This window comes from Athene noctua, chromosome 1 (assembly GCF_965140245.1).
Source record: "Athene noctua chromosome 1, bAthNoc1.hap1.1, whole genome shotgun sequence".
Lineage (NCBI taxonomy): Eukaryota > Metazoa > Chordata > Aves > Strigiformes > Strigidae > Athene > Athene noctua.
The window spans coordinates 194,459,025-194,472,723 of NC_134037.1; the positions used below are offsets into that span (position 1 = coordinate 194,459,025).

The window sequence follows — 13,699 nt, forward strand, 5'->3', positions numbered from 1 at the left end:
AGAGGATGACCAGGCCTACAATTTCATATCTATAGCAGAACAGCCTCCAGTATTACTGGGTAGAGAAGCATATCATCTCTCTTCTTGCATTGCCAAAGAGACAAGCACAGGAAAGCAGATAATCGAGTACCATTGGTTGAGTAAGGCAGGTAACTCCAGTAAGGGATAGCAATGGAAAATGTATTTTTATATTGTGAACCTGTTTCTGTTTTTGTACATCCTTATTGTTGTCTGTGAGGAAAATACTGATGGATAACTTCTCTAGGCAAAAAGAAGCCCCATAATGGTGTTTTCTTATCACTTCGCATCTTAACTGCCTGCTGGTATCCTCTTCCTAGCATGGATTTTCCATATTGGCGTACTTGCCCCTTGGTGTAGTTCACTGTTGTGTTTTACAGTGCTGGTGAAAGCAGTAGGGAAAAAATCCTGCCTAGCCCCAAATGTATGTGGTTTCTTTATGGTAGAAGAGAGGTGGTACTCACCTTTGTATTTCTACTGTAGTTGGTTTTATTGACTGCAGACTTAACCTCCATTTATTTTTGCTTAGGTGGAGGAGAGATTTAGAAAAACTAATCAGGGCTCCCCTGAAGCACAGTCTAAACAGATGGGCAAAGTGTTGGAGCCACCAGTGCCTTCAAGATCAGAGTCCTTTTCCAATGGAAACTCAGAACCTGCTCAGCCTGCCCTGCAGAGGCCGATGGAGCCCCAGGTAAGTGCCCAGGAAAATCTTGGTGAGCCTGGAGGAAATGCAGATGTCCCAATATGTTTCCTTCAAATCTACAGATCTTGTCACTTAAAGTCTCATGTAAAGGTTGCATAAAGCAGCTTATTCAGTAGATTTGTTTTTGTCTGTTCCGGCTTATGTTATTGATAAACTGATGGATTTGTGGTTTTGGTGTTGTGGGGGTTTTTTGTTTTGTTTTTAAGTATTAAAGCTAGATTAGAACTGTTGCATTCCATTATTATCTGTGCAACAGTGGAATGGTGGGCTAAGCACGGTGACAGTTGCAGTACACTTTTATAATTCAGAATTTGATCTGTGCAAGATATTTACTACCAAAAATGTTGCTCAGGAAAAAAGTGAGCTTGCTTGTTTTTTAAAATTCTTGTGGAAAAAGCTAACTAAACAAGTGTTTTTTAATAGTATGAGCACTGCTTCAAAGAGGTTTATAAAACATGACTAAGAAAACCAAGTTTGTTGTCAGTAGGCCTACCGTGGCTAAATAGAGCTCTGTACCACCCGTGGAAAATCAGGAAGAGGTTGAAAACACTGAGCTGCTTGGCTGCTGTTGTTCTGTTGTTTTCCAATGAATAGCCTCCAGATCTTGGTATATGTATCTCATAGGAATTACAGCATGAATTTAAAAAGTAACCTTTGTCTAAAACTTAGATAGCCCATAAATTCTGAGCAATTTAGATATGCTAAATTAAACAGTATAGTTCTGCATTCAGTTCCTCTGTTTCCATGCAGAATTTTCTGCTCCCAAATTAAGTCTGTTGATGACAGTGCAAGCTAAAACCACCCCTGATTGTGACTAGGTATTGGAACTCTTTTGGGCAACAGGAGAATTTGAACAGACGGGAGAGTGGGAGAAATCAGGACAGAACTTCATCTCTTACTCATTAATTCCTGGCTTTTATTCAAACCTCTATGACTATTTCGAAATATTGGACTTGTATCTTCATGCTCTCTGTGCCAGTTACTTTTAAAGTCTGAGTCTTCCATTCATATTAAGGATAATCAGGCTCTTCGACAGCTGTGTGTATTAGAATTGAGGAAATAATCATAGAAAAACAAATACAACCAGCCTACTGAAACTGGGATTGAAATAAAAGTTTTTCTTAAATATTAGGTGTGAAAACAGTGAGTTCCTCGGTTATGACCTTTCCCCCTCCTTATTTTCAGAAATTAACTCTGAAATGCAGGTTTATGCACAAGGAAGGAGTAGGCTGAAGGGTCAATATGGGTTTCAGTGGAAATCCCAATGGAGTTTTAACTCTTGAGTCACAGTTGCCTTCTTCGTATGTGTAATTGAACATATGTGCGTGTACGTGTGTGCTTAGTTTGTGTATAAATATGAATATATGTACTGTATATGGTACATATATGGTGTAAGTATAATATGCATTGTACATATGTATACTATATACAATATATATTACGGGTTTTTTATATATATTGCAATGACTGTAAAGGAATAAAGGCTTCTGTGTTGTGGTCTTTCTCCAAAAGTTTGGAACTGTATCTAGTTCCTAAATTCATTAGGTAACGTAAATGTCTCTTGGTTTGCACATTTTACAGCATTCTTTGATTCTGTACATTTCTTTAATTGGATATCCGCTTCAAATTTCCCAGCCCACCAGTGCTGCCATGAGACCTGACCAAAGGCTACTGAAGACTGGGGAACAGCAGGTGACTTCTGTCTTGAGTGGCCTTTGGACTCAGGCTCACGGTGCAGATATTAGGTCTCTTTTTCTTCTGGGCACCAGTGTATGTGTATGTAGAGAGCGTAGCTCACAAAAAGTGCATATGTGCTGTATTTTCAGTCTGTTATGTTCTTTGGGTGCTTGCCTTGCTTTTAAGTGCATTGATTCCACCCCACGCTTACCTAATGCCATAACCAATTTGTCTCTGCCCGCCCCACCTGCCTTTATTCTGTGTTAATTGGAAAGCCAGTTATACTGAGCGCATTGAATGTTTTATGTTTTGTTTTCTTGTAAGGTACAGTGGTCCCATCTGGCATCTCTCAAGAACAATGTTTCCCCTGTCTCGCGATCCCATTCCTTCAGTGACCCTTCTCCCAAATTTGCTCATCACCATCTTCGTTCCCAGGACCCATATCCACCTTCACGCAGTGAAGTACTAAATCAGAGTTCTGACTCTAAGTCGGAGGTACCCGACCCCACCCAAAAGGCTTGGGCTAGATCAGACAGTGACGAGGTGCCTCCAAGGGTAAGGAGTAGAAAGACAGATGTGTGCTATTTTTTTTTTTTATTTTTTAAAGGATGTGATACCCCAGGCACTGGGAAGACCATGCCCTTGTGCCAACATTGGTAACAGTATTTTGGAAGGCAGTTCATAATGTATGTGGTCAGTCAGTGGGTTAATGATAAGCAACTTTAAGTACAATATTGAAGCTTCATATAAAATCGGCAATTATTTATAGAATGCAGCTATTTCAGAGAGACAATTTATTATGCAAAGTTAACAAATCATTACCATATTCAGGAAAGAATTTAAAATATCCCTGAGATTATTGCTCAGAGTTAATTTTCCTCTTCATCTGTTAGCAACCCAAACTATGAATCATACACATATTTAAATTTGAGATGGAACTGAACAAAAAGGAAACATTCAATATATTTTCTCCTCCTCTCCCCCTCCCACCCCCCTCCCATCCACTGGGATTTGCTTCTTCTGAGTATATTCTTGCTCCCCCCACCAGTCTTTGCCTTCTGCTGATCCATTCCCGGGCATTTGTTTGGTTCCCCTGAGCTTATTCTCCTAATTCTCATGCTGTTTCAGCAAATTGCTTTGTGCCTCCCCTGCTTCAGTCAAAATGCCATATTCTTTTTAAATGTCTCAGTAGTTGGAGGGTAGTGGGCTGTGTATGTGTTCGTGTGGTAACTATTAAACACTACTTAATGTTAAGACTCAACTTCGAGTTCTCTTCAAAATCTGAACAGCATCCCAGCTAAGGCTCTTGGCTTTGTGGATGTTTTTTTATTGCTTTTGGTTGTTGATGAACTTGGACATAGAATTAAGTGTTACTAAAAGCTTAAGAATATATTCTGTAGCAGGAGAGGTTTAATCTTCCTCTTCTCTCTCTCCTCTTCATGGGTTTAACACAACCTTTTTTCTCCCAAGGTACCTGTGAGAACAACATCCCGATCACCAGTCCTGTCCCGCCGTGACTCTCCGCTGCAGGGCAGTGGGCAGCAAAATAACCAAGCAGGTCAAAGAAACTCCACGAGGTTTGTAAACCTATATGTCCTTGCCTTTCTTGAACTGAAAGTAAAAGGCTCATGGGAAGCAAGGCGTTTCCAAAGAGCTTTTGGCATTGTCTGTTGGACATGAAAGGAAGATGAATTTGGATCCCTTTTCAGTAATGATTAATATTAATTTCCCTTGCTGTATCAGGTGTGCCAACAAACACTGGCAAAATTTCTTCTTCCCTCTCAGTTGTCTGCTCCGTAACTTTAGCAATAATTTCGAAATATCCCTAAGATTTCTGAAAAAATGTGGCCGTTCATGAACTTGTTGCTTTTTGGTGCAACAGGTCATCTTGGGCATACTGTGGGGACTACTGGCAGCAGAAGTGTTTGTAACATCTAAAGGGAAGAGATCTCAGGAACTTTCTGTCCTCTCAGCCAGAACCAGACTTTAAAAGGGGGAGAAGTGTCCATGAGCTGTGACGCAGAGCATCCTGAGGTCAGGAAGGGAAAAGAAGGGGCTGCCTCCAGAGCTCAGTGGAGCAATATGGACAGGCCACCCTGGAATTGGCTCACTGGACAGGAGTGAGGGTATTCTGAGAGGGACAAGCAGAGATGTCCTTTTGGCTTGTACTTGGGCCGCCAGGACGCTTCTGAGCCAATTTTAAACCTGCTGCATATAGACTGAGAGAACTGTCTACTTCAGGTTAGATATGGCAGGCAGGAGTAATAAAAAGAATAGCTCACACCGACCTAAATTTTTTTTACCATCCTCAATAAGGTAATAGGTATTTCAGAGGGAGCCACTGCCTGACTTGTGAAGCATCACTGATGCCCTCAACTCAGTGTTAAGTGCACTTTCAGATGAGTTATTAGCAAAACACTAAGGAAGAGTGATGTTTGAGTTTTGAAATGACAATCTGAAACTGAAGTGTGTGACAAAAACTTTCTTCCCTCCCCTGATACAGCAATATAGAGCCTCGTCTGCTGTGGGAAAGGGTAGAGAAGCTCGTACCAAGGCCAGGCAGTGGCAGTTCTTCAGGTTCAAGCAATTCTGGCTCACAGCCTGGCTCCCACCCTGGCTCTCAGAGTGGGTCTGGAGAGCGGTTCCGGATGAGATGTAAGTCCTTCCTCCACCCTTCATTAACATCACATTGCTAAGTTTATAAAGTTATGAAACACTCAGTAATGAAGGTTGATAACCCTCACTGGGAAAGACCTTTTAGCATGCCGTTTCAAACATGGGTTAGCTTCCAGTAACCCCCCCAGCTGTATGTCCTTGCTTGGGAAAGACGGTAGATGCAGAAGTTGTCATGAAAGTGTTCACTGTTTTTTGATTCACATCCTGCCACTGCTTCATTTTCCTGTGTGCAAGCAGCTCAGTCTCTGTGTTCTCATAGCTCCCTTCCTCATGTGTACAAGGGCACATTTTGATGCTTGTTGCTTGTCACCTTGGTGGTTGTTGATGGGGTACAGACTGCTACAGGCAGGTCTCAGCTGGGGTATGTTGGATGCTGGTGCAGGTTTTCCAATTTCTGGCCACAGTCGTTACCCTCTTTAATTTACAACTGTGTGACAGTTTACTAGGGCTTCAGTCATAGGTCAGCTGCACTTATATCGTCACAGCTTATGATGGTTTTTTGTTTAGTCCTTCAGGGACAATGTAATAGTGAACCATTGAAACCTAGGTCTCGCTGTCATGCACAGCCTGATAGACTTCTCACCTCTCTTCACTACTCCACAGTAAAGTAAGAAAACATATTTTAGCTCCCTGCTTAATCTGTTTTGTTCTGTGTTCCTTTTGGGGTCTTGACACATGCAGCATCATCCAAATCAGAGGGCTCGCCATCACAACGTCATGAAAGTGCACCTAAAAAGCCTGAAGAGAAAAAGGAAGTCTTCAGGCCTATCAAGCCTGCTGTAAGTTGCATCCACTTTCCCCTGTCCCCCCTCTGTTTCATGTAGGCCCACAAAAAGTACAGTGTGAGCTTCCATTCATGGTGCCACTGGGGGTGAACTTCAGCTTGTGTTGGATTTTGTATCTGTGGGGCTAACAGCATGTCCTGAGCTCTGCAATTGCCTGCAGACATCACAGTACTTTAAACATTAGAATTTGCTCTGCTTCTGGAATTGGTTTCTTCTCTCTGGTCCTCTTCCTTCCTAACCTCTGCCTTTCTCTTTCAATCCTGTGCTTTCTTCCTGCGGCTGGACCAATGATCGTGCATTTGACATGACTATGCCAATGCTGGGCTGAATGGTGCAGGGAGAAGTGGTAAGACCTAAAGTTGTTGCTATTTTCTGGGAAAGATTTCTGACATTTTCTTTATCTGCCTTCTGTTACAGTTGATTACATCTCTATGTCCAGTTGTGTCTGGGGGATTACAGTGTTTTTTTTACAGTATTTCCAACTTCCCTTAAAACTTTCTTCTCTTGCCATTATGATACTGCATTAGTGCCCAAATCTCAGTTAAAGCTGCTTTCTTGAATAAACATAAAGGTTGGTGCTTCACTTCTGATAGTGTAGTGTGTGAAGTATTTGCCATAAACTGTATTCAGATAAAGAAAGCATAGCTACACAATTGAGAGCAGATTGCACTGACTGCAAACCTGGTTTGCCTGCACTCCAAGCTGTAGACAGAAAAGCAGCTTATGTCCCATACTGTTTGACAGTCGTGTGCAACTGAGCTGGTACTAATGAATCTGACTTCTAAGGTAAACTCCTTAGCATGGATCCATGTGACTGGAAATGGATCAGAAGGTTTCAGGGAGACCAGTTCAATAAGTCTTAGGATCTTTCAGCTACCTTTCTGCCTAGATTTCTTGTGGTGGATGCTATTAACCTGCGAAGTTTAGGAAAATGAATTCTGACAGTCGACCACTGTGTGAAAGTGGGTCTGGGTGCTTGTATGTGTCCTTCCGATGGTAAAATGGGATAAACTGAAGTCACAGGATAGTTTGGATTCAGAGTATGCACATTCTTCTATAATATGGCAAGACCTCCTTAGGTTGGCTCTTTTGGTGCTTTAATTTATCAGAAAGTTGAGTTTTGATAATTATCAGGAATGAATAAACCAAACACAGTGGACGAGTGAGCAAACTTGGGCATTAATCTTGTGGATTTGTCTTGCAAACTCTTCTCCTCTCTTCCTTGCAACAACATTTTTTTTTTCCCATCAGGATTTAACTGCATTGGCAAAGGAATTGCGAGCAGTAGAGGATGTGCGACCCCCACATAAAGTAACGGACTACTCATCCTCAAGTGAGGAGTCAGGGACGACGGATGAGGAAGACGATGATATGGAACAAGAAGGAGCAGATGAATCTACTTCTGGACCAGATGATGTCCGAGCAGTGTTAGTTCTTCTAACAGTGTTTTGCTTCTATTTTCCATCTTAGAGGGTTGAAGGAAAAGGTTGTTAGGTATTTTGACTTGCATGTTAGTTCTTTCAGCTTACACCAATCTATGAGCAAGACATAACAGCCTTGTATGTTCACATTTTCAAACACTGAGGGTAATCTCTTCAAAAAGTAGGCTCTATAAATGATGTCCTTCCTCTTTTCTCCTTCGATTTGTTATAAAACAAGAAGTGGTGTTTAACAAACTCCTGATTATTTTTTTTGAAGAGAGAAACTTTGCTAGGCAGGTTATGTAAATATTCTGAATATTCTATACAGTCTGATCGCAATATAAATCAATTTTGAGTGTGCCTTGGTGCGGGGCAGTGAAAGCTAGGGCACAAGTACTATTATCTCATTCCAGTTTTTTCTTGTCTGGCAAATAGGTCAACGCTGAACTTGAGCAATGGTGAAACAGAGTCAGTGAAAACCATGATTGTCCATGACGATGTGGAGAGTGAACCTGCCTTGACTCCTTCTAAGGAGGGCACCTTAATTGTCCGACAGGTATTGCTTTTCCGTCCCTGTGCAGTGCTGCACCTTTTCTGTGCTCATTAACCCACTCGCTCATTCACCCATGCTGTTTCTACATTATATTTGTTGTTCGTATTATCAAGACACAGCTGTAGTAAATTTCAGATGAGCAAGATGTTTGATGCATGCAAAGAGGAGAGTAGCCCTTCACCCCTTGCTTCTGTTTTGCATGCTTTCCAGTGACACCCATGGCAGCACCATGCAGAGTACCTCAAAGTCTGTGGGAGAGAAAGGTAGAAAAGCTGCAGGTGTGTGGAGCAAGTACCTGGAGCAAGAACTTAGTTTAGTTTTACCATAGAACCAAACATGGCTTTCAAGAGTGGGGCTGGGAGGGAGGCTGGGGGGAGCATTCAGGGTTTTTAAAAATTGTTTTGAGCCTGTAGTTGAGGGAATACAGACCACCCAGATAACATACACACACACACGTACATACGAATCCATACAACAGTTAGTGTGGGGGAATGGAGAAACAAAATAGGTGGCAAGGTAGAGAATGTGGACAGAGCTAGAGCACTGTGTTGTTGCCTTTGATTCTGAAAATATTGCATTCTTGTGCCTCTGAAAGATGATGATTCCCTGCTTTTAAATGAGCTCGTGCGTTGATAAGCATGCTAGCTTATAGGAGTTTCCTCGGTAATCACATTTCTGAATTTCACAACTGAATGCCAATTTCTTAATTGAGCCCTCTGGTTTGAAAATTAAGATTTCATGCTTATTGTTTTAAATAGTTAGCTGAAGGCATTCGTCAGACAGTCCAAGCTCATATCTGTATAGGATTTAAGTTAAACAAAATGATAGGGGAAGAATTCCTCCCCCCACCCCCAAAAATGTGCTTGTCCGTGTTGTGGTGGAAGACTTACCGACACAGTTACTCTTCTCTTCATTAGTGGAACTGGCGGTGCAAGTCCACCACACGAACTAAGCTTTTACCTGCCAGAAGAGGTGGGAATTTGCTGAATCGTAGTAGCTCTGCCCACTTTCCCTTTCCATCCAGGCATCAAGGCATGGATTATCAGCTTATTTTTTAAAAAAATTTTAAATGTAAAAAGGTAGGAAGCAGTGAGGGAGAGAGGAGAGAGGTTGTTAGGGATATAGACCTTTACGCAGCACTTGAGCAAGACAAGTGTGCCTGTTTTTTCTACAGAGTACAGTTGACAAAAAGCGTGCCAGCCATCATGAGAGCAATGGCTTTGCCGGTCGCATTCACCTCTTGCCAGATCTCTTACAGCAAAGCCATTCCTCCTCCACTTCCTCCACCTCCTCCTCCCCATCCTCCAGCCAGCCGACACCCACCATGTCCCCACAGACACCCCAGGACAAGCTAACTACTAATGAGGTATGTCTTACACCACAGCTGGCTGCTTTCGTAGGGTTATAGCAGCATTGCCTAGTAGCTAGTTTGCAAAGGAAATCCAGCCAATCTCCCCTGCTTTTTTTTTTCTGTCACCTTTGTTCCCACCCCCCAAATAACACATTTCAGTTCTGTGTAAGAAGCCCTTAACTCTAGAGCAGTCCCATGCCAAACTTGCCAGTTTACTATTTTTGCTTCCTCTTAGTGAGTCATTAATTGCATGGCGTTTGTTTTAAACTAAACTTGACTACTTCATTTTCAAGCCAATACTCTTTTTTAATTCTGTTTTATTCTGGGAGCAGGCTAATTGCAAGCAGTGTGCCTCTTAAAAATTAGCGGTTACTTTTGGCTTTGTCAGTAAAGGCTGGGCTAGTAACTCTGCACGTATGAGGAGCTGCTTGTGGAAACTTACCCTTTGGGAAAGGAAGTGGCTGTGGAGGGATTTTGCTTTTTAAAGCTTGCCACATGGGCTGGGTGAACAAATCAGGTGTTGCCCGGGAGGGTTGTAAAAGCCTGGGGTATTGTTCCTTTGGAATAATGAATGGGTGAAAATCTCTTGGGCTTTTTCCAAGTTTGCGTGTACTCTGAAAAGCAGCTGTGCAAAGATGACTGTTCTCCACCAGTTCTGGTTGCGTTCAGGTGGAGAAGCAAGGTTTTGCCATGGAGGAAGCTCCCTTTTGCTGTCCTGGGCTGCTCCTGGGATGGTGCCTTCCCTTACTGACCAAGTGTTGGTGGGCAAACCCAGTCTTTCAGCGTGTGTAACCCCTCACAGCAGAGGAGATGCACACATGTGAATGAAGGGTGCCGTTTGCCCCTTACCAACCCTAGCAGTAAGCAAGGAGCCCAGCGTGGTGGCTCCAGTCCTGGCTGGATGGCCAGCCTGACTTTCAGGGAGAGCCCCTTTCTGTATGCAAGCAGAAGTGGGACAGGGGGAGCAAAACTCAGTGAAAAGAAGCTGCCGCTTCTCAGGGTAGAGCCATCCTGCTGTGTAGGCGTGCAAGTGCCATGATGAGGAGAGACTGCGGTGAGCTGGGTAGGCTGATGGCAATGCACGTGTTTACCACAGGATCAAAAATGCTTCTGAACCACATAGCAGGAGGGTGGGTGGGAGGGTTTCCTTCTGGAAACTGGGTTAGCATAATGCTTAATTTTCAGCTATGCTTCATTGGTCTTTGATCTTTCTAAAGGCACACTCTTGTAGGTTATAGACATTAGTTGATTGATCCCGAGATACGCTTGCTCATTACTTTGATCTAAGCAATAAATAAACAGGGTTCAGTTACTGGAGGCTGTGGCAGTGGCTGGTGGCGAAAGAGCCTTTCGATATTGAGCTGTGCAGCAGAGTAATACACTCCTAACACAGACCCACTGCTGTTTATTTCGCCGAGAGTAGAGGCTTAGAAAGATCAGAGGTTTAAGATTAGTTGATGATAAAGAAGTGTCTCTGTGTTTGCATAAAGCTGACCAAAAAAACAGTACTGCTTGGTATAACTTACCCACATGCACGCCCTTTATATATAAACTTTTTTTTTTCCACTTGTCCCATTCTGCTTCAGTACGCAATGTTGTCACTATAATACTAAACTGGCAAGGGTTTAAAGTCGTTCCATTTCCACTTTTAACAGTTCATTGTTTCACTTGTCGTCTTCCTTTCTTTATGTTTTTTTCATGTTTAGACCACATAACTCAGCAAGCACCAGTGATTTTATCCACTACATATTCATAGCTTCATATCACCGTTTGCTACACCTTCCACACTAATGAGCCCCTTTGTTCAATACAGGTTTAATGTGTTGCTTTGTCAAATAAAGGTGGAAGAACCTGCTGCAGCTTTCTGGCAAGAGGCTCAGGTTAAACAAAATAGGGAGAACAAACAGTAGTGGACATTGAAACGCAATCCATTGTAGAAGTGAACACTTGATCCCAGATGGTTCTGATTTTGTTGCACAAGCCAAGAGATCGAACTTCATAACTTATTACACTATCTCACTTTAGGAGATGCTTCATAAATTCAAAAGTTGTAGATAGTGGACAGCTTGGAGATAAGATAGTATACATACATTTAAGCAGATATTTTAAAGAGACATTCCCTCACTTTGTGACTGATTGTAGTGGCCAGTCCTAAAAATCTTCTCTAGCAGCTGAGGTGACAGAGGTGGCAATTTAGGTAATTACATTTTGCTGTAACATGTGCAGTGTGCATATGTATCTAGTTCAGGTGTGGTGCCTGCAGTGCGTTGTGTTATCTGTAAAGGAAGTATAAAAGCTTGGGGAGGCTCTATAGCATAATTCTGTAGTGACTTAAAAATGTTGGTTGTTGTTATCCGTGCTTTTTATTGTCATTAATATTAATAAAGTTGAAATTTACATTGCAGACTCAGTCCGCTAGTAACACACTCCAGAAACACAAATCTTCCTCCTCCTTTACACCTTTTATAGACCCCAGATTACTACAGATTTCTCCATCTAGTGGGACAACTGTGACTTCTGTGGGTAAGTAAAGTAGCTGAAGACGACAATTGAAAAAGGGTTCAGTGACTTCAGTGGCTCTTTAAAATACTTACGAATGTTACCATCATGCTTTTTATTTGATTTGCAATGGATTGCATAGTTTATTTCTTTTTCCATTTACATTTCTTACAAAAAGAAAGACTTGCTCAGTATTCTCAGTTACTGATTTGGGTTGTGTGATATAAAGAATATATGGCCAGAATTTAACACTTGAGGGATATTACATGGATTTTACTTTTCTTTTTTCAGTAGGATTTTCTAGCGAAGCAATGAGGTCAGAGGCGATAAGGCAAGACCCTACACGGAAAGGATCAGTTGTCAATGTGAATCCCACGAATACGCGGCCACAGAGTGATACCCCAGAGATTCGCAAATACAAGAAGAGATTCAATTCTGAGATACTGTGTGCTGCCTTATGGGGTAATGCAAACCCGTTTCTCCCTTGCTTCCTGCACTTCTGAAGTGCAGATGTGCCAGCCAGTATGAGCTTACGATCTTTGAGAATGTATCTGAAACCTTAGCAGTTTCTCTGCATCTATTCAATGCTTGTTAACATATTTATGTTGCAAGAGCTGATTGTTATTATGTTTTTTACAGTATATTGCTTCTGCTTTGATATAATTTCCCGCTGCTGTATGTATGCTTCTGATGGCACCATTCAGACTTCATTCAGCTGATCAGGATGTCCTTTTCAGCTCTCTCCAAGTACATCTCTTGCAGCTTTTGGGAGCTTGTAGTTGTCTTTGCATTGTATAGCTGGTGCACATAGGGTGTTTCTTTTGAAAAATAATCATCTTCTTGAGTCTCTTGGTCATGTTGCAGAGCTTGATTAAGATGTGTTTCATAAGATGACTTTCCACCTCAGTCACCAGTTTATGCAGGAAGGAAGAGGGAAAAGAGAAGGGTACGAGGGACGCTTTCCAGTGTGAGACTGTAGCTTGGTTTCGTTAAGAGTGGTTACTGCAGAGAGAAGCTGGGTATGGGATGTCAGCTGACCAAGTGTGCCTGGCCTTCTTGTCATAAGGGATAATTTATGTTGGTGTCAGACACTTAGGGTCCTACACTGGTGAAAGGCTTAGAGCAGTGCTTGTTGCCTGCTACAATGTGAAATCACGGCTGCAACACCCAGTGAAAGCTCTTTCTTTCTTGGCCAGAATCTATGGGGCCACCTGGATTTTTTCATTATCTAAATGTTAATAGATGTTCCTTCTGTATATTATGTACATATTTATCTAGTATTGCTAAACTTAACAGACTGCAAATGCACATGCATGTAACTTTAAAAACTATGAAGAAGAGAGTTGGCCATTTCACTGAGTCACACAATGATTGTGTAGATAACACAGTGCACTTCTCTTGTTTACATTTTCACAGCTCATTCCAGGTTTTAGTTCTCTTTTGGGGTTATTTCCAGCATTTCTTGTTTTTAAGAATAGCACCGTTATCCTATCCTGAAAAGCCATGTCAGTTAAATAGCTTTCCCAACACCTTATCTTCCTATCTGCTGTTTTATTTCCAGAATTTAGTGGTAAGAATTTTTACCCCAATGCTATTTCTGCATGTATTCATATGAATAGCTCCCTGATAAAATGAAGACTTGTGCAAATGTAAACTTTTGGACTGTGAGAGAGTGAAGGCAAAAGAGATATTGTATGGGATAAGTGAAAATGACTCGTAATTTCTCTGATCTGCCTTGTTTTGCCAGTAGCAATTTGTGCAAATGGTTTTATATTTCTTTGATCTATGTATCTGACTGTTATGGTGATTTAAAGTATAGGTGTAAAATGCTAGAAGTGTTTTACAGCTGTAACAAAGCACTTCCTTGTTGAATGTTCAGGGCCAAACTGATGGTGGTGATGCAGGCTGGTACACATGCTTGATTTCTTGATAAGGTTTAGCTTCCTTTACCCTTAAGCGAATTAAGCCATTTCATGGTGATCCATTCCTCATTCAAAAAGAGGGGAGCTTTGCTTT

At 41.8% G+C, this 13,699-nt stretch overlaps 1 protein-coding gene across 31 annotated transcripts in view; it reads left to right on the top strand.

The window, feature by feature from the left end:
- MAP4K4 (mitogen-activated protein kinase kinase kinase kinase 4) overlaps positions 1–13,699 on the top strand; it is a 170,244-nt gene that overhangs the window by 137,368 nt on the left and 19,177 nt on the right. For 3 of the 31 annotated variants that reach the window (XM_074909071.1, XM_074909123.1, XM_074909063.1), the window contains exons 16-24: positions 2,723–2,953; positions 3,869–3,975; positions 4,902–5,053; positions 5,756–5,853; positions 6,197–6,205; positions 7,111–7,286; positions 7,716–7,836; positions 11,590–11,707; positions 11,975–12,145. In XM_074909071.1, coding sequence (XP_074765172.1) covers positions 2,723–2,953; positions 3,869–3,975; positions 4,902–5,053; positions 5,756–5,853; positions 6,197–6,205; positions 7,111–7,286; positions 7,716–7,836; positions 11,590–11,707; positions 11,975–12,145 — 1,183 coding nt within the window. Of the gene's footprint in view, positions 1–547; positions 710–2,722; positions 2,954–3,868; positions 3,976–4,901; positions 5,054–5,755; positions 5,854–6,196; positions 6,206–7,110; positions 7,287–7,715; positions 7,837–9,007; positions 9,200–11,589; positions 11,708–11,974; positions 12,146–13,699 lie in introns of all 31 variants that reach the window. The other 28 variants (XM_074908998.1, XM_074909053.1, XM_074908989.1 and 25 more) reach the window with 17 other exon arrangements.